Source organism: Falco rusticolus, chromosome 6, assembly GCF_015220075.1.
Source record: "Falco rusticolus isolate bFalRus1 chromosome 6, bFalRus1.pri, whole genome shotgun sequence".
Lineage (NCBI taxonomy): Eukaryota > Metazoa > Chordata > Aves > Falconiformes > Falconidae > Falco > Falco rusticolus.
The window spans coordinates 71946944-71966108 of NC_051192.1; the positions used below are offsets into that span (position 1 = coordinate 71946944).

At 41.3% G+C, this 19165-nt stretch overlaps 1 protein-coding gene across 4 annotated transcripts in view; it reads right to left on the reverse strand.

The window, feature by feature from the left end:
- Positions 1-264: 264 nt before the first annotated feature.
- Positions 265-19165, reverse strand: part of ELOVL5 (ELOVL fatty acid elongase 5) — a 38644-nt gene continuing 19743 nt past the window's right edge. For 2 of the 4 annotated variants that reach the window (XM_037392330.1, XM_037392331.1), the window contains exons 2-8: positions 17196-17261; positions 15166-15353; positions 8136-8213; positions 7327-7498; positions 5685-5809; positions 3666-3800; positions 265-2200 (exon numbers count right to left, since the gene is read on the reverse strand). In XM_037392330.1, the coding sequence (XP_037248227.1) occupies positions 2069-2200; positions 3666-3800; positions 5685-5809; positions 7327-7498; positions 8136-8213; positions 15166-15353; positions 17196-17253 (888 nt within the window). In that variant the 5' untranslated portion in view covers positions 17254-17261 and the 3' untranslated portion in view covers positions 265-2068. Of the gene's footprint in view, positions 2201-3665; positions 3801-5684; positions 5810-7326; positions 7499-8135; positions 8214-15165; positions 15354-17195; positions 17262-18940; positions 18964-19165 lie in introns of those variants that run through there. The other 2 variants (XM_037392332.1, XM_037392333.1) reach the window with 2 other exon arrangements.

Below are 19165 nucleotides of genomic sequence, written 5' to 3' on the forward strand. Positions count from 1 at the left end.
GCACTCATCATCTCAGAGCCATTGGGGCTGCTCTGCATTCGGTGAGTCAGTAATCCCAGTAGGTTTAATCCTTCACACTGACAAGTATTTCAACAACCAGGCAAGGGAAGAGCACTTAGTAACAGCCAAAGGTTTCTGTAAGGAATGTGTTACCAAATCTCTGGTACGCTACATTTCTCTGAGTACCCGCAGCTGTCCTTCTTCCATCACGACAGCTCCTCCTTGGTCTGACACAGGATGGGGAACTGTACAAACCCACCAGAATTCAGGCAGAGATCATCAAAAGTGTTTTAATGATTAAACCATGTCAAACATTAACAATGTAGGTATATTCAGATGAGCCAAGTGTTTAATTCTAGCACATTTAGACAGCCTATTTTGAACATTATAGCTGCTGTACTGAGCTATGTAAAGACTCTGCAAACCAGTACCTAGAAATGAAGACACACGCACAAGCTTTGATAATGTAAACATAACAGACACTGTCTCCTTCAGATCAAGGAATGAAAACCCACAAGGCTAGTAGAACTTACTAATTCTCTAAAAGATGTGCAAATTTTTTAAAAAAGATTTAATTAAAAAAAACCCAACCAAACCAAACATGTTAAAACTGGCATTTATATAAATATCAAAAAACAAATAGTTAAACTTGAGCAATGACCAGCAGAATGTCTTGCACAATTCAAATTTTTAGAGCTTAATGAATAAAATATTCATAAGCCATACCTCACCACGGCAGATACCAGAATACCAGCAATAGATACTGGCTTTGCAACTGACTCCTCATATGTGCAAGGCAAGATTTTACAACAAGGAGTAACTTTAACAAGGACTCAAACAAAATTGTCAGATAACAAGCCAAAACATTACTGGTGATATACACAACTCACATTACAGAAACAGACATTTCCAGCACATTTCAGTAACATTTAAAAAACATTAGGTATGATTTTGACTGTTCAGTTTTGCTTGTTTGGGAAAAAACCACATTTGTTAGGCACATTTTAAAAGTGAACATATGCTACATGAAGAACAGTTCAGATACCAACTTAAATACAGATAATTCCATCAGAAAAGCATCTTTCTGTCTTTGTTTTTAAATACACTTTTGGATATGTCACAGACTTAAACAGTAGCTCCTCAAATGTGGATATGGCTATGGTAATAACACTTGAAATTCTGCCAGTTTCCATATTAAAAATCACTCTCATCATTTAGCATTTACGAATTCTCAGAAACAAGAAAAAAAGAAAAAGAGAGAAAAAAGATGGGTCCACCCTGTATATACTCTAAACCTTAGAGACAATATTTAAATCTTAATGGACTGTGTAAGCGCCAATTAGTTTTACATTAGTGACATACTTCAAATAAAAAAATAAGATCTATTAAAAAGGTAAAATAAGTTTTCCATCTGGTTTGTGACTGTTTAGTCAGTTAAAGCCAAATATACAAAACTAAATGCGCCATTTCCAATTTCACTGTATCACGTAAGAGATACGTAACATTATGTATCACATACAGAACAGTAAAATGATCAATGGATTCTTCTAAATGACTTTTTAATAAAAAGTCAGTCAACTGAAAAGTTGAAACATACCCTAATTTTTAAACCAGTAATAAGCTTTGGGCCCTGCTTTTTAATTTAAGGCATGTGTGTTTATCTACTGAAACCAGCATTGTACAAATTACCTCTACAATCACATGCATGACCTACAGTAAAAAAAAATGGAGGTTTAGATTACAGTGTTTTCAAATTGTGAATCATAATTCAGCACCTATCATATTGACTAGTAAGGCAACAGCAGTGTCGGATACTATGATAATACTCCCTTCCACAGTCTATAGCGGGGTCAGTGACAGCCCAGAATTATTTTTAAACTTTAACCTACTTTTATGTTCTGTATACAGTTTCTAGGGTGTTTGCACTGGTTAAGTCCTACATAAATCACACTATTCTAGGCAGGAATAGTTACAGTAGCCGTTAGAGTATTAGTGCACAACTCTTATTGTGCTTACAATCAGATGATTTTGTTGTTGGGGTTATCAAAATGTTTTTTCAGTTTGGTCTTCAATCCTTCCTTTGTTTCCTTTGTTTCACATTGTTCTCAAGGGAAGAAGAGCTGTTTGTGTACCCGTTCACAGTGGCCGTAGAGCCGTTCTGATACTCTTTCCTCCTCGAGGATGCCTTCTTGTTGTAAGTCTAGAATATACGAAAAGACACATGGTTTTGCTTAAATAAATAACCGTTTCCTCACAGTAACTCTAGAAACACAAAAGCAAACTCTCATCCACCGTTTTTAAGGACCTTGTGCCGGTGGCAGAGTCTAACAAGCTCAACCGTTTTTTGTGTATGAGGCTATACTATGCCTGCCATTCATCACAGCAAGAGGGTTAGTTCACCGGAAAAGAAAAAGGCTTGGTAGTATGATGGTAGCATCAGTAGTGTTATGTTAATTAGAAACAAGGAAAGTGCTTCTATGAGCAGACTATGGCATAAGACTATATTCAAAATGACAAGGAAGGAGGTTTGATGCACTGCGGGTGACAGTACCTCAAACAAAGCCAGAACAAGAAGTGGGTAAACGGGAACACTGAGGGAAGTTCAGAGACAGAAATGTGAAAGGAACTTGCACTGGCCAACATGGTAAGCAAAACCTAACAGGAGCCGTGAGTCTCAATACACCAAAAAAAAATATTTACGGAAGTGAAAAAGTATACATGAATTAGTCTCTGACAAAGGGGCTCAGTAGCCTGACAAGAGCATGTTTCCCAAAATACTGTGTGAAAGGAAGCGAGATGGTTAAAATTTAAAATATGAGTAAAACTGATGAAGAAAGTCAAGTAATATTTGGAATATACTACCATATTTCATTAGCATGTTCCTATGCAGCAGGTGGTATGAACCACAGGACTGATTTTAAGTAGTACTGGCAGTTCAGATAGGGAAGCCTGTTTCCTCCCATGAATCGATCTTACCAGACCTGAAATCCTCAAATCTTTCACGAGACGTTTAAAATAGAACACAGTTTGCTTGTTTGGGGGCAGTAGGCTGTGTTGGTTTGGTTTTCTGAGGATGGGTACATCTTTGCACAGAGCCCAACTACGAACTACTCAGAACAACACACACCAAGTCTGGCTGCACTCAGATACAAAATGAATTTTGTAAAAACACAACTCAAAGTGCTAATTTTCCGTATGAAAATACAAACAAACGCCTGTGAAGATAAGTCAAACCCAGATTTCTGTATGTTGGGAGTTTGGGAAGTTTCCCTGGATATAAACCAAGCATTTCCCCTTGTGAGAGCACTAACGAAAAATTCCTTTGAGTGCTTCACAGGTTCACAGGCTGCCGTTTTATTTCAGACTGGAAAGCTGTTTCTTATTAAAAGCTCTTCCTCTCTCTCATCTGCTGTTAAAATTGCTTTAGTAAAATGCCTTTTTGTGCCGCTCTGCTCACTGAAACTACTAATCATTCTGAATTACAGATACAAAACATCAGAGGATAGGAAACCGGAGGGCAGGCCAACAAGTAAAGTACTTTAGGAACACATGCATGTTACTGGAAGACAGCAAAAGGATATTTCAAGTGTATCTTTCTGCAAACAGCTTTCCAATGAGATACAGCCAGCAGAATGCTACAAAGAGTCAACGAATATTATTTTTACCTGAATATAGAAATTTGTGAAGAGGATAATCAAAGAAATCATATAAGAAATCTGGAAATACAGCCAGCCCTGAGGAAATGCACATGGCCAAACAACACCACAGCTGGTCTGGAAGATTGTCAGGACAAACTGAATCTGGGGAGAGAAAAAAAACCCAAAACAGACAGAGAGAAGTAGCACATTAATACAGGCAGTAAAAACCCCATTATTGACCAAAGTGCCATTCATTATTTCCAAAACAAGTCAAAAACATGCCATACTGTGTCTTTTGACAAGTTTACCCTCTCTTCTAACAGTGTAAACCTGAGTTAGTAGACATTCAGGTTGTGGGAGTCTGTTGTTTAAATGGGTTTATTTGATTGATATTGTTCTATTTTAGAGCATTAGAATAACTTATGTAGAACTGATTTATAAATATAAAAGGAACAAAGACCACCATCTTCCTAGTGAGAGCTCACTGGGGTTTGACTCCACCATCCTAACAGAGTAGGTACGCATCTCACTGCTCCAGCTGCAAAAGGTCACTGGGTCTACACATAGATCCTGCAATCCTCTGCCTCTGACAGGGACTGCCTGACATATGGCTCCAGTGGAAGAACTTTAGGGGTAAAGGCTGTAGGGAAGCTGGGAAGGCAGGGAAGAGGACCAGGGTTTAATTACTTTCAATTACCTCTTTTGGAAAAACAGAGTTTGGGTTTAAGTGCTGCAGAGGGCCTTAGGCAAAATTCATCCTTACATGAAGGCTACCAGATTAGGGAATGTTTATTTAAAAAGGGAAAGACTGCTGTGTTCTGCTGTTATTTAGCTGCCCTTACAGCTATGCATGCAGAGCAGGCAGGGAAGTGAAAGCAGCTATTAGATAGCCAGGGGAGCAACCGAAGCACCGAGACACTTGCACTCTGCAGCACTCAAACAACCAGGATGAAGAATAGAATCTGGAAGTAGAAAACCCCCAAAAACACAAAACAAAACCCAACAAAAACCCCCACAACAAACCTCCCCCCAAAACAATGATCCCCACTGCTACAGTACTTAGACATTCCTCAGTAAGCAAGGGTGCTAAAACAAGAAGATTTTGAGAATCAACACTGAATTGCTGGCAGCCAATGTTCTTAGTGTGTTGTGAAACTATTCACAGTTCTGAGGGAGTACTGGAGGGGTAGGGGCGGGAAGATAACCAAAAAAAGTTCATCTCTAGGCTTCAGTTTCCCCACCTGCAAAATGGGGAAGACAGAACACCAGAACACCCATGCACATTTCCTTATGGTTTCTGACGTATTATACATATTGAAGCCTGGCTCTCATGCAGTATCACTACAGCATGTGCCATTTTGCTTAATTTTGTTGCCCCTTTCATCTCCAGTGTGTACTTTGGGCTTCATCACTGTACACACAGGAAACAATACAAATGGATACAAGGAGTCCAACACAGAATTACAAGAGAAAAAAATCTGCCCATTTAAAGTGCAGGAGGAGACTAGAAATATTGAACAGTTTTTAATAAGCCATTTACAACTGCATGCAAAAGTGAGACAGAAAAGCCATTGTCCCGCAGGACTAGAATGACGGGCCTTGTTAGCTGTGGACTGCATTGCACTCTGCTTCTGGTCCGTCATCTCAACATCAGGCTGAGCAACCAAGCAGAGAGAAGAGTGTCCTAGGTCAAGTGGGCTGGAAGAAAAGCTTCTTCCTTCTCCCTGGATAGCAAGTCCCAGAAAACCCAGTGCTGCAACTCCCAAATACATCTAGTCACCCAACACGGCAAAGCGGAGAAAGATCCCACTGATCTTGGCACCGATTCATGTACACCATCAGACCTCAGGTCCCCATTGTTCTGAAAACAGAGCAGAGGTGCAGAAGCTAGATTTCTAGGGTGATTTAGGCACTTAAAAATGTGAAGGCTAGTACCTTCTATTCTCCTTTCTTCTACACCCTGCCAAAATTTTCTAACTTGGTAAACAAGAGGACCTCATCACAAATACAAGAGCCTGCTGAAACAGTGGAGAGCTCATCACTCACCAGCTGCCCTTGCGTGATGTACTTCTTCCACCACAGATAAGGACGCATTGCTGGCACAGCAGACAACCCGTAGTAGGAGTACATGAGGACATGGATAAAGCTGTTCAGTGTGGCACCAAAGTAAGCTAAAAAAAGGGGCAAAGGAAAAAGCAAGTACACTGTATTACCAGGAACACGCTGTCTACAATTTACAAAAATAACAAGTTCAAAATGTTACTGTTTAAAATAAAATTTCTCTTAGAAGAAAGGCAAGAGATTTACTCCCTCCCCCAACTTTTCTCCTGCTCTTCTGTTCACCCAACGGAGTGGCTGAGCTGCTTTGCAGCTGCATGCTTTATTCCAGCCTTCTGGTTTTGATTCCTTGATTTATTCTTTTTTACATCTGCATTGCGGCTTCTCAAGGGAACTGAAGAAGCTGATAAAGAGAAGGCATGTAAACATGCCCAACGATCCATAGCTTCACCCATCTAATTTTAGGCTTATTGCACTTCCTTTCAGGCACAAGCCTATTTTCTCACTTATAACCAAAAGCAACAGGTATCTTCAGAAACTGCAAGTTAGCCATTTTATTTGTCCCTGTTTACAGCACCTTTAGTCACTAAAGAAACTTCTAGTTTAACAACAAACTGCACAGCACTGTGATGACCAAGCAGAACATAAAGCTTGGAAAGGAAGAAGAAAAACACATAACTAGAAATAGCACAAAAGTATTTTCAGGACCACACAAACACAAGACAGATCTTACATATCGGCACTTTTGACCATTGTATAAACAGGGACTGACTTCCCTGGAGAACATGGTTCCAGATGCACACTCTTTATAAGTTCAGCACTACTCACCGTTGTGCCGACAACAGAAAACAAATACGAGTTTCTATGTTATTTGGCTCAGAAAGCAGATGCTGAGCAACCCAGCCTCTTGGCCTGCACTGCCAGTAGTTCACATCCGCTGGATTTTGAAAGGTTTCTCTTGGATGCGCGTTCAACAAAGCCAGTATCTACAAGCTGCACATCTGAACCACAACTAAGCCACACCAATGCAGTTAGGAAACTAGATGTCAGCTAAAAGCAATGAAATTAAATATCAAAGCAAGATTAGCAGAGATTAGCAGGATTTAGACAGGAGGGGCATGGAAATCTTCCACTTCAGATGCATTCGGTCAAGTTCATTAGCGCTCAGGGACAAGATTTTAATTGAAATCATTTGTTATGGCTAGTGGTATAATGAGATTAAACTGAGAAAGTAACAGCTCAAGTGAACTTGACAGATACATGGACAAGAGTCACTATTAACCATCTTGCAGTTGAAAGAAGCTTCTGGTCCTGACTGAAAAGTTTATTGTTTCATTCGAGGGTCTGCAACCATTGCAAAAAAGAGAAAGCAAAGCTGACGGGTATCAGACCTGGACTACTACAGCTGGTAAACGTCAATTGCCACATGAATGAATTCTTCAAATTACATAGGCACATCTTTTCTAGAAGCTTTGTCAGCAGCTTAATTCCTGCAACTATCTACAACAGTTGCAATTCAGCAAAGCAGCTTAATATGGGACAGAACAAATCCTGAAGCTGAAGGTACCAGAGATGTCTGGTTTGACCAAAAGAAGATCAAACCAAGGCCCCACCATAACCCAGTACTTACAGTGACCACAAGGCACCCAGTTCATCACAAACCACCAAATGTTCAGCATTGTTGCATGGTGGTAGACATGCAGAACAGTGATCTGATGATTATTTTTCCGCAAAATGAAAAAGAAGGTATCCATGAACTCAATGAGTTTGGAGAAATAGTACCACCAGAGGACACGTATGATCTAGAAAGGAGGAAACAAGTTTTAGAAGCATTGGATGTTGTGGGGGCTTTCAACCCTTTTGCTGTCTAAATATTTAAAATCCAGATTCTGTCCTGCACTGCTTGAAGACCCTGCTGAAATCATCTGTAATGCTTCCACCTTAGGTTTTTCTATAGGAGATCTAGACACAAACCCATAGCTACAGCTGAAAACAGGATGACAAACACTTTTACAAGGCTACTGCTGTGCACTTGGTGCGTCCTGGGAGAAATAAAAAAAATATTTAACCAGAGTTGGTCTTGCAGTGCCCTCTGTAAAGGAGAGGTCTGAAGACTGACCAGAAGAAATCATCACCACATCTCAGGAAGATAAGGGGACTCATAGCACACCGTGGTTGGATATAGTCTGAAGACCAAGTCCTTGGTTTTTGACCTGAAAACACTTGAAAATTTACAGATAATTGCTCAATAAAATACCAACCATGAATACATTGTAGATTAACTACTATGTTTGACAATGTGTTGCCATTGTATTGTAAAAGGGGGGAAAAAAGCATATAGTTTGGACAAAATCTGCATAATCAATACTGTTCTGCTCTCCACTTACACACAAGTGGACAATTTGAAACGCTGTTAGCTAGAAGTCCTGATTACGTTACCTTCATATCAGCTTCTCCTCCACTGTGTGTATCCTGACAGAAGAAATTGTATCCTCCTTCCCATACTCCCGTCACCAGCTGAGAAGATCAAAAAAATAAAGTGTTATCTGGGCGGAAGGCTGCACCCCGCAGCGCACACAAACCTCCACAGCGGCTCTGCCGAGACATGTGGCATCGAGGGAACGAAGGATTCGTGGGCACTCGCGTGTGGCATCGGGTTGAATTCAAGCACAAAGCAGTAACAGAACCACAGTGGAGGGTGAATTAAATTCTTTCTGTTGGGGTACACCTGAATAAAAATTGGAGGTAGCATTATCCCCAATTTATCCCACGTAGCATATGTGGTTTGCAGCGTCCTACTGCATGCAGACTCTCAAGATCTTTCCTTCTTGGCTGATGGTCTTATTGCAGAAAGTGAATGACCAAAGTAAAGTGAAAATATTTTTCTTCTGATTATTTTTGGAAAGAAGAAGTTGTATTTTTAAAAAGTTTCATACACAGAGATCTGACTACAATTTTTTCAACCATGTAGCAGAACAAATCTTCAGCTTTGCTGTCCTTAACAGCTAACAACTGATGTTTTACCGTATTGCGATTCTTCAAGATCTTTTTAAATACCTCACTCCCCCCAAGAATACATCGCTCCCAGTACAAGTGACCCCACAGGATACACCCTTGCCGGCCTGACTTCCTGGTGTAACACGTAACACCTCAAACATGACAGAATTACTTTTAAGAGTAACAACCAGCTATTAGTCATGAAAGGATGACACAGAACCTGCTGCCAAGAGGCTGGCTGAAACCTCCAGAGAAGCAAGAGGCAAGGCTGGACATCCACATTCCACCCTTTCACAGGTGGGAGATGGAGGGGCAGGCTGAGGGTGGGATGGGAGGAGGGAGCGGGTGCAAGACCAGGAGCAAGCCCCCCTTTTAACATCACAGCAGAAGGGATCACTGGATGTTGTTTATAAAGTTTTTCCTCTTGGGAATAGCATGAGGAGAGAAGTAACAAATTTAGACAAATCCCAAGTGAGAAAAAGAATTGTTAGAGATCCCAAAAGCATTTTAAAGGCAGAGACAGATATGCTGTGCAAGCAAGTTGCCCATTTTTGGTCTTATCTATGCTTGTGCAGAATTTAAAAAAAAAAAAAAAAAAAAAAAAAAAAGCTTTGCAGAGCCACAGTGGAAAACTCTGTACCATAAGCCATTTAAAATAATCATTTGATTAAGGAACTACATAACTGGTACGATTCCATGCTGCTCAGACCTGTGAATGAGAAGCTAATTCTAAAAGGTACAATAAAGATTATCACTTAAATGATCTACCTTTTCCTAATGTTATTTCTTTCATGCCTCATTTCCCCCCTAAATTAGCTTTTAAAATACCCAGTAAGCCTAGGTGATTATTTTTGACCGTCTGAGATAGAATTATTCCCACTATTTAAGGGAGAGAAAAAAAAAAAAAAAAAAAAAAAAAGACATTCAGTTATACCATAACATATAGACCTGGAATTATCTCATGTATTAGATCTAAATCAATACCACACTGCCACAGTGAGAGCCAGGCAGCTGTGCACATCAGTGGCAGACTCAAGCACTTTCTCTATCCAAGCAGCAAAGGAAACACCGCTGGAGGAGCACCCTCCTGGCCATAAGGCAGGCATGGCTGTGCAAAGCACAGCAGTTTAAAGGTGGTGCCCTGCTAAAGGACCAGCTACATCCCAGAGCAAGCCTTGCACCAAACCGCTCTTAGGGCACTGAGGGAACGTCTGCATGGCTCTGCAAGTGCCCGCCAGTCCCTCAGACAGAAGACCACATTGTGCTGTGATCACGTTGTTAAGAGCTTACAGATGTTTTCATACAGTTCTCATAGTTCAAGGAATTGTTAGGAATAGAGAGAAAATCACAATGTTTATATTGTAATTAATCCAAATAGCATCCATCACTAATGCTGTGGTCCATAAACTTCTCCCAAGTAAAGGCTAGCATAGTGAAACCCCAAGAATTTTCCTTGCACTTGATACAGCTACCTAAAGCGTAATACAACCACAGGTGCCTGGATGGATCCCACCTCTCTGAAGGACAAAGGCATCAGTGTGGCCATTGGAGCTTCAGCTAAATCCCAGTATTCCCTTGTTTCCAGAAGAGCATATAATAATATGCTGGGAGCTGTAATACTCTCACAGCCACAGGTGTTTGTTTAAATGATAGAAGCAAAGCAACACTGGTAGGAAATGGTAACATCTTTTATCATATAAATAATTAGCAGAGTTACAAAAATAATTTAATCACTCCCTTTCCAGAAGGAATCAAATAGTGACAGGTGCTACTGCTGCCTACAAACCTTGCTGGGTGCAACATACAAGACAGATAATCCTCCTGAGTTAGCCAGCTGCTCCTTTGCCTGACACCACTATTTCTTGCACCCATGATACTTTCAGCACATGCTGGAAGGCTTCAGAACACAAAACCAATGGGCCACCCCGAGACCTGACCACGAATGGTTCCCAAATGGCTCTGTTATGCACAGGGCTGGGTGCACAGCACCTAGAAAGCAATAAACAGAGGCGTCTTAAATTGCCAGCTAGCGTGTTTAAGTCATGGCTCATGCTTGCTGTGGTCTGCTTCCAAGGTGGCCAGAGTTTCTAATCCCTCCTTAAAGCTACCGTACAGCAGGTCTCAACTTGCCCAGCAACAGGCTGGTGGCTCCTCAGCCACCCCAGGCTTGAGACAACTCTTCCCTGCTCGCTGTCCCTACGAAGTCCTTCATCTTCAGCTTGGCAGGAGCCCAGGCTTGCTAATGGCATTGCTGATGCACAACCACAGGCATATCTTCTCCCGAGAAATTAACTTGTCCAGAAAAGGCTGACTATAATTATTTTCACCAGAGTATGTGATTTTTAAGCGACCCAAAGAGAGACAGGTCTTTCACAAGCCAGTTAAAATAGCACTTAAAGTCAGTGTTAAGTCTCTCAGCTCTGGAGAAAACCCTGTAGCTTGTAGTTGCTCTTGTGCTCAAGCAACTCATACCTCCTTCCCCTGCACTGACATTTTTTTGGTATTGCTTTCATTTTGTAATGCTGTTGCTGAATTCTTTAAAATGCTGTGGCGTGTGGTTTTATCAGCTCTGCTACCAAAATAAACTGGCACACAAACACCAGTCTGACTGGGCTGTAGGAGAGGTGTTACAGGGGAGGATTTTGTAGGATATTTTTTTTATAGAACCGAAGTCTGAGACTGGCTGGGAAAGGGCAGATAAGGGTCCCAGCACTGCAGCACTCTGCCAAGGCACGATGGGTTTATGAGCTTCAGAACAGAGATAGATTAGGGTGAAAAGAAACAGACGTTCACACCTCTGATGAAAGAAAGCAAATGCCTGCAGAGATACAAAATTTTATCTTTACATGAACACCTCAGGACAGAGATAAGGCTTTGGGACCTGTAAAGAAAGAAAGGGGAGAGGAAAGAGCCACCTGGCAGCAAGTCACCATCCACAGCTCAGGTGCCACGGCACCTCTTCACCAGGTCCCCTCCTTCCTGAAACAAGGTGCAGCTCTTAGAATGCTTTTCCTACAGCACATACAACGCCTCCCTCATCAGGAAAATCTGAGACTTCTCTCAAGCAGATTCAGTAGGGAATTAGTTTTTCAGTGAAGAAAAAAAGACAGCGAAGAGATCAGTTGAAGTGAGCCTTCACCACTGACCAATTTTCGCAAATCTAAGTCCGGGTGGTCCAGACCACTTGGCTAGTTTTGCTAACAAACATCCCCAAAATACAACAGGTCTGCATGCCATGCAGCTGGGTGCCCTGCACTCTCCCTGCTTGTCCAAATTACCCAGCCGAGACCTGAGCAGAGAGGCACGGTCCCTACCCACAGCATCGCATGACTGCTGATCCCATGCAGAGCAGTGACAGGGGTGGAAGCAGTGCTGCCCCTGCCGCTCTAACTACCCTCACAGCTTTCAGATACAGCTGTGGCAGCCAGCAGGCAACTGACCCGCATCCCGTAACCCTTCTGCCAGCCACCCTGCTACACACCTTGTCCACCATGCAGGAGGCCACCCCTGGCTGCTCCTGCCTGAGACAGGAGTGCTATTTCCCCTCAAAGTCTAAGCACCGTAGCTTTATACAGAATAAAACTTCGCTGTTTGCCCCTAATGAGCGTCCCCTCTTCCTGAAGTATGGGAGTGACAGGTCAGCCTGGAGAAACCTCTCCCGCCCCCCGGGGTCTGCCTTGCCTTTTGTATTGTCTGGGACAAGCACAGGCCACTACTCTGTTCTGCTAACACCAGAACCCAGCCCGCTCATTATATGCCCAAATAAATAATTTATAGCAAGTACCCACAGAAACTACTATCTTTGGAATTCCAAATAAGAGGTGTAAGATTTCTAGTGATTTTAAAATGAGGTTATATTATATTACATCAGTAGACCAAGTGGTGCAAGTACACAATAGCTAGAATTATACAAATCCTACAGCGCAAAATTTTTCCCCCCACGTTACTGCATACAGACATTCAGATGTAAGGTCAGAAAACCAAGTAGGTCACCTTTTTCATCCTAACTGGGAGGATGCCTCACTTTAACATCTTGTTTTGGTCATATAAACTGAGCTGTGATGCTATGAATCACAACCTCAGCGACCACAGCTGTAACCTGGGAAGAACTCCAACACAGGGTTTCAGATGTGTTGTACACAAGCTATTAAAGCAGCTTATTTTCAGACAGGCTACTAAACAAGTTCATAAGTGGTGATGTTTTATGACTTCTCAAACTAGCACTGAAAAAAGTTTTATCCAGCTGAAATTCAAAGTGACAACAAGGAAGAGAACAGGGAGTTACTTCTCTTTTTTTTCGGTGCTGCTCTTCATCATCTAAAAAGTTGAGTACACGTATTATAAACCGCAACTGACGTGTGGCTAATCCTTCAAAGCCAAATTTCCATGACTGTTGCGATCCGAGCGAGGGTATCGCCTGCTTTGCACTGACACAGGTAATTGAGGAGGCACTACAGCCAGAGAACATACCTGGAGGTGCAGGAGGCTGATTTTTTTCCCTATCACCTAGCCCTTCGGCTCTCTCCCTGCAAACATCAAGCAGCACGGTGTTATGTCAGCACAGCTCTTTACTTGGCAGCATTTTTGTGGGATCAGTCACTCGTCACAGAACGTTGCCTGCCTTCACATCTAGCATGTAAGTGCTGTCAAACACATTTAGTTGCAATTATTATGAGTTTAACAGTCTTTATAAAACTGTGGCTTTCTATATTCCCATTTATAAAAAGAAGATATATTTACAACAGTACCAATGAACACTTCCACATAGATAACGTTAAATTAAGAGCAATATTCACTTTCCTGTAAAGCGTTTTGCTATATAGGAAGGAGAAGCCTTAATATTTGCTGTGTTTTAGCTGTCTCATTCCTTCACAATGTAACCAGGTGAACAGCTTTTGTAAGTACGAGGACTTTTTCAGCATACAATAAATAGTCCTTTCTGGGTAACCAGTTAATTGTTGACAAGAAAAAGACATTCATAAGATCAACAGTTCTGATATTTTCTATTTTTTAAATTTATCATCAGGTTTTGGAACATAGCAGAATGTTACAGTGATTTTCATTTGGAAACTATGAGTATTACTCCAAGTATTTAAGGGAAAAAGATTGGTTGTCCTGAGAGTTCTACCCACACTTAGTACAACTGAAGAAAAGTCTGAACTTGTAAATCCTCAATAACATAGCTGGAGGCTAAAATAATAGATTAGTATATAACTATAAATAGAATCTGTGTAAAATAATGCAACGATGCACATGAAGTCCACAGCAACACTACTTTCAGACAAATTAAACAGATGAAGACACTAATTTTTCTGGATTATAACAACCTGACAGGGAAGTTAGAAATGAAAACATATCAAGAATACAAGTTGTTCCAAGTACCTACTCAACCCAACCTCTTCCTGCCTCCCCCCAGGAATTAAGTATCAAAGTTCTTAATAACTCAGCTCAGTATTTTTTGACTAGACAATTCACTACACAACAGAAATTACTTTAAGTTTAAATAATTTCTTATCTAAAAACTCACCTTGTAAAATACTATAGAATTAACTACAAACTTAAAGAAGAATTACAGCGTGCATATGCTTCTAAGCAAACAACAACAACAAAATAATAATTGCCTGTTGAAAATGAAATCTCTCCTTACGGAAAGGAGAAACACTTTTGGTTGAAAGCAAGTCAGATTATTGTGTACATTAAAACCACACACTCAATTTTCTGACCACATTCTTATTTACACTGCCATACTTCTTCATTTTCACTTTACTAAAAAACATATAATCCTGAGTAGAAGCAGCTAAAAGTGCTCTCGGGGAAGCAGAAAACTTTATACTGCTTAAATCTTTGTTTTGTTAGGAAAGAATGTAACTCCACAGAAAGTCTCATTCAGTTTGAAATACATTTGTATGTTCAGATTTTAAGTTCCAAGAAACAGATGAATCACAATGACACTGATGCAATTGTTTCAGCAAAACTAAGAGGACACAAAAGAAGCTACTGCAAGCTTACAGAAACGGATGCAAAGAGTGTGTGCATGATTAATCACACTTAAATAAAACTTGTTTTGCACTCCAAATCAAGCTGTAGTTTTGCTACGAAGTACTTTGTACCATCCACCAGCACAATCACGTTGAGCACCTCTTCTAGGAAAGGAGGAGTTACTGAGGGAGTAGCCAGGTTCATGCTGAAAGGTCAGGCCTTCACTTGCCCTGGGCGAGAGAAGTGCATTTGAAACATTGCTAACCAAGTTCAGCAATGTTTCAGGCAAGGTTTGTTTCACACCATCCTTAGGGGTAACATTACAAGTATGGTTTTCTTCCCTGAGAAGCGACATTAAAGAACGGTTGCAACGTGTTCTGCAGATGTTTCCCCAGGTTTAGGAGAACTGCCCTCAGAGATCACTCTCAACACAAGCCAATATAATTAAAGCAGATACTGCAGAATAACCCCAACCCAACCCCTTTTCTCCTACCTCATAAAACATATACAGAGAAAGCAGTGTAAGTCCAAGGTTGTAGACCACTAGAATACCCCTGCATGAGAATGGCTGCTTATTCCGCATGTACTTTGGTCCTAGCCATACGATTAGCAAGTACAAGACTGAGAAGATAAAGGTAGGTGTATAGTTCTCCAGAAGAAGCCATCCTTTTACTCTGGGATCTGAAACAAACAAAAACATGCGAAGACTTAGATTTTGTAAGGGGAAGAATTCAATGCATCCAGAAAAAAAACTGTACCCAAAATGCTTCTATTGCCAGAACACTAGAGAAGGATGAAGGAATAGCAGCAAGCCCTTTTATTAAGGGCCATATTACTAATTCCAGCCAACCTTTGTGAGAAAGCAGAAATAATTCTCTTCCTAAGGCATAAATATTCTTAAATTATTACTGCTATTATTTTAAAATACTCATTACCATTCAGAATCGTTGTTCATCTTGAACACCACAGATAAGCTCAAATTATAAAGAAAAGCTTCAACGACCCTCTCCCCCTTATTCTCTCAAGCCATCCCTTCCCAATAGCACACACCTTATTTCCCCACAGTGCCAAAGCTAAGAGTGAAGCAGGTACCTCTGCGGTTATTGGTAGATGGTCCTGATAATTACTTTCTAATTAATACTAAGACAATTAGATTTACATATGTGCCACTCAAAAGGATTAAATTTTGGAGTTCTTGTATGAGCAATGGAACACAGAGCAGTCAGTCCAGTCTGATTAACCAGTCCAGTTGGCAACACTGTCAGGAAAAGCACGTAAGCCACTGAGAACCGGGCAGTTTCAGGGGAGCGCTTGGGACAAGTGCATGATCTTTCTGAACCTCAACTGTGTTGTCCATACTCAGCATCAGTATGGTATCTCACTCCTCTCACTGAAGGCAGCCCAAAGGATCGAAACCAAGTTTACCAAACCATAAAGGAACAATTCAAGTAATTGCTGGCATTCACAGCCCTGACAATTTTAAATGAGTCATATGAGGATCCTGCATGTAAGCAATGAGGTTGGGAAGTAGTTAAGAAAACCGAGGAATTTGCCACCTTTATGGTTCATTATTTTTAAGACAGACCATATGCCAGCACATGCAGTAAATTACATCAGGACATCCAGACTAATTTAAATGGGCTTAGTACAAAGAGGGGGACAGCAAGGGCACTGAGCTACTAAAACCAAACAGAAAACACACTCTGAAGGATCAGAGGCTTGTTCCAACTCCTGTGGACTTTGCCCTGTGAGGAAGCAGCACCACTACCAGAGTTTCACTGGGACAAAGTAGAAAAGACAATACTGAAGGGATCAGAGGAAGAAAGCACTCACCACTGTGCAGCACTGCTACGTACACTCGGTACGGGACGCATCTAATCCCCCCTGGCCAGGACCAGGTGGAACAGGGCCATCCCTACCCCAGCTGGAAACCCTCACCTGCCACTGCCTGCCCCAGTCCCACTGCCCTTCCCTTCCTCACACTGACCAGGATCGCTGTTCTCCACCTGTAGACTTTTTCCCAGTGAAAAAACTACCAAAACCATTGTTTCTTTAAAAAGAATGGTTTCAGAGAAGCAATGCTTTTAAAAAAAATACAGCCTTTTTTCAGTGAGAAATTCTTTAGCAGCTCTAGTTATGAGGGCAAGAGTATTTTTATTTTATCAAATGCAAATGTAAAAAATATCTTTTAAAAGTAAAAGTTCTTAGTAAATTTTTTAAAAAAAAAAAGGCAGCAAAGATCTGAGGTAAGTCATTCATTAAGGCTAACAACAGGAGCTTAACTGATAGTAAGAAGAATAGCACCTACGACTGTCATAGCTGAAAAATCAGCAGCTCTTCAAGTCAAAAGATAAGAAGCATTGAGCAGACTTATTTATTACAGAATCATACATTTTGATGCTTTGCAGATACTAAAGGAAGTAGTCACCTGTCAAAGTCAGGATGTTAGAAGGAAGCTGTTTCTCATGTAGCTGCAGTTTAGTATCAGTTTTATTTCTGTACTTAATCTTTGACAAATCTTACCTCTGGGTCCAAGCCAAACATCAAGGTAGCTATTGATTGTTTTATCCAGAAATTCCATTCTACAAGCTATTGAAATGGAAAGAAGAGGAGAAAGTTAGTTCTTCAGCTCACAAAACAAGTTTAATCATCTGAATACTGACTGTATGTGAGGGTTAACAAAGAAAATACTAATATGCAAAAACTAATATGCAGCAGACATAGTGGACATTCCTAGCGTGTATAAAGTGAACGAAGCTTATTCTAGTCTCAGAGACACACTGGTGTAAGCGTACTATTTACTACTGAAGTATTTAACACACAGAAGCTTAAAACAGCGAGTTCAGATTAACCTAAAATTCTTTTTAATTCTGTTTTGTAAGTGCAAACACAGGATGACAAGCAACGCCCCTCTGCAAGGAGGAAGAGGACTGCACCCTGAGAAAGTCAGCAACGTTGACGTTCTCAAATAAATACTGTGAAGCTCTTTTAACAAAGAGCCTCCAATAGCTGGCAATGATAGCTGGGGTGGAGGACGGAACTAAAAACATGAAAACTGGCTCTGCTATGGCCTTTGCGGATAGGTGACTGATTACAGCTCTGATTAACAGCCCATAAACCCAAGAGATCAACAGTTACTGAGGCAAGGGAGAAAACTGCAGTTCATGGTATGAGTACCTCCAGCTCCAGAATGCTTACTGGTAAGACATTACCAGATAAAATCCATCCAACATCAGAACAGCAGAGTGATTCAAATGTCATCTGCCAGCTCCTCACATGGCCAGTATTTATTGGTAGCACCTGGTATATATACTGCAGTATATAAGTTGCTGTACCTCCCTCAGGTTAAAGCAGGAAAGCAGCAGCAACACCTCCCCGAGCAGGGGCAATTATAGACAAAGCTGTTCTCAAGAGAAGAGGTAGTAATTTTCTTCTTGATTGGGAAAAACCAAAACAAAACATCTCCCCCCTAATTTCCTCTTTTCTACCCAGAACTGTACTTAAGTTTCACTAGAATAATTTTATCCATTTTTAACAGCACTGTTTTCACTTCTTGGTGTTTCTCCCACCCCCGAACTCATAATATTAACAGCAATTTTTAGTTATGGGGAAATAACATAAGCAACACAAGCTGTCAACATACCCGCAGCACAAACTGAAACAATTGCATGAGTTTATGCATAGCTGCTAACAAAGTTCATCTCTACTTTTTTCAGCTCTAGCTAAAGAAACACCTCTCTCCCACCTCTGAAAACCCTGCCTCTAGGGGATTTCTTATTGATGCAAGTAAAATGAAAAGTAGGTCCTCTGGTTTTAGTCAGCTGGAACTGGCATCTTCCTTTCTTTCGAGTCCTGCAAGAAAAGCCAAGCAGGATGCAAATGAAGTCTACTGCGGGTCCAAAGCAGGACTGGGAGCCACCCAGCCTCTGCAGGAGCTTCAACCTCCCTCTTGCTGGGACCAAGAAAATACAGCGGGCTTGGATACATGCATTTACATCGCATGGTCTTCCATCGCAGAGCTCTGGGCAGGAGGCTGACACACTCACCAAGGATTTCCAGCTGCATCCCCAGCCCATCGTTTCCCAGGGGGCTCTTGGGGAAATGGGCAGAAGAGGACTTTCCTCTCCATGTGCATCAAGTCTTTGTACAGCTTTGGACTACACAAAGGCACAGAAACCTCCCTGGAACCTGGTCACCAGGCACAAACGAAAAAGCTTGATTAAAATTATCGGGAGCGTTAAAAAGTCTTTTCCAGTCCTGATTCATACCAGTTTTATTTTCCAACTGAAGCTGCCCAGCCCAAATAAGCACAGTTTGCAACAAGGTGCACTTGTGGGATTAGGTCACCTCACCAGCCGTGACACACAAACCATGAGCGCTTGCGTGAATGGCCACAGCACCGGCACGCTGGTGTCCTAGGAATAAGGAAATGAAACTGAGAAGCTTATGCCGTCCTACCAGAAGCACGAACATCAGGAAGGCTGTGAGAAATG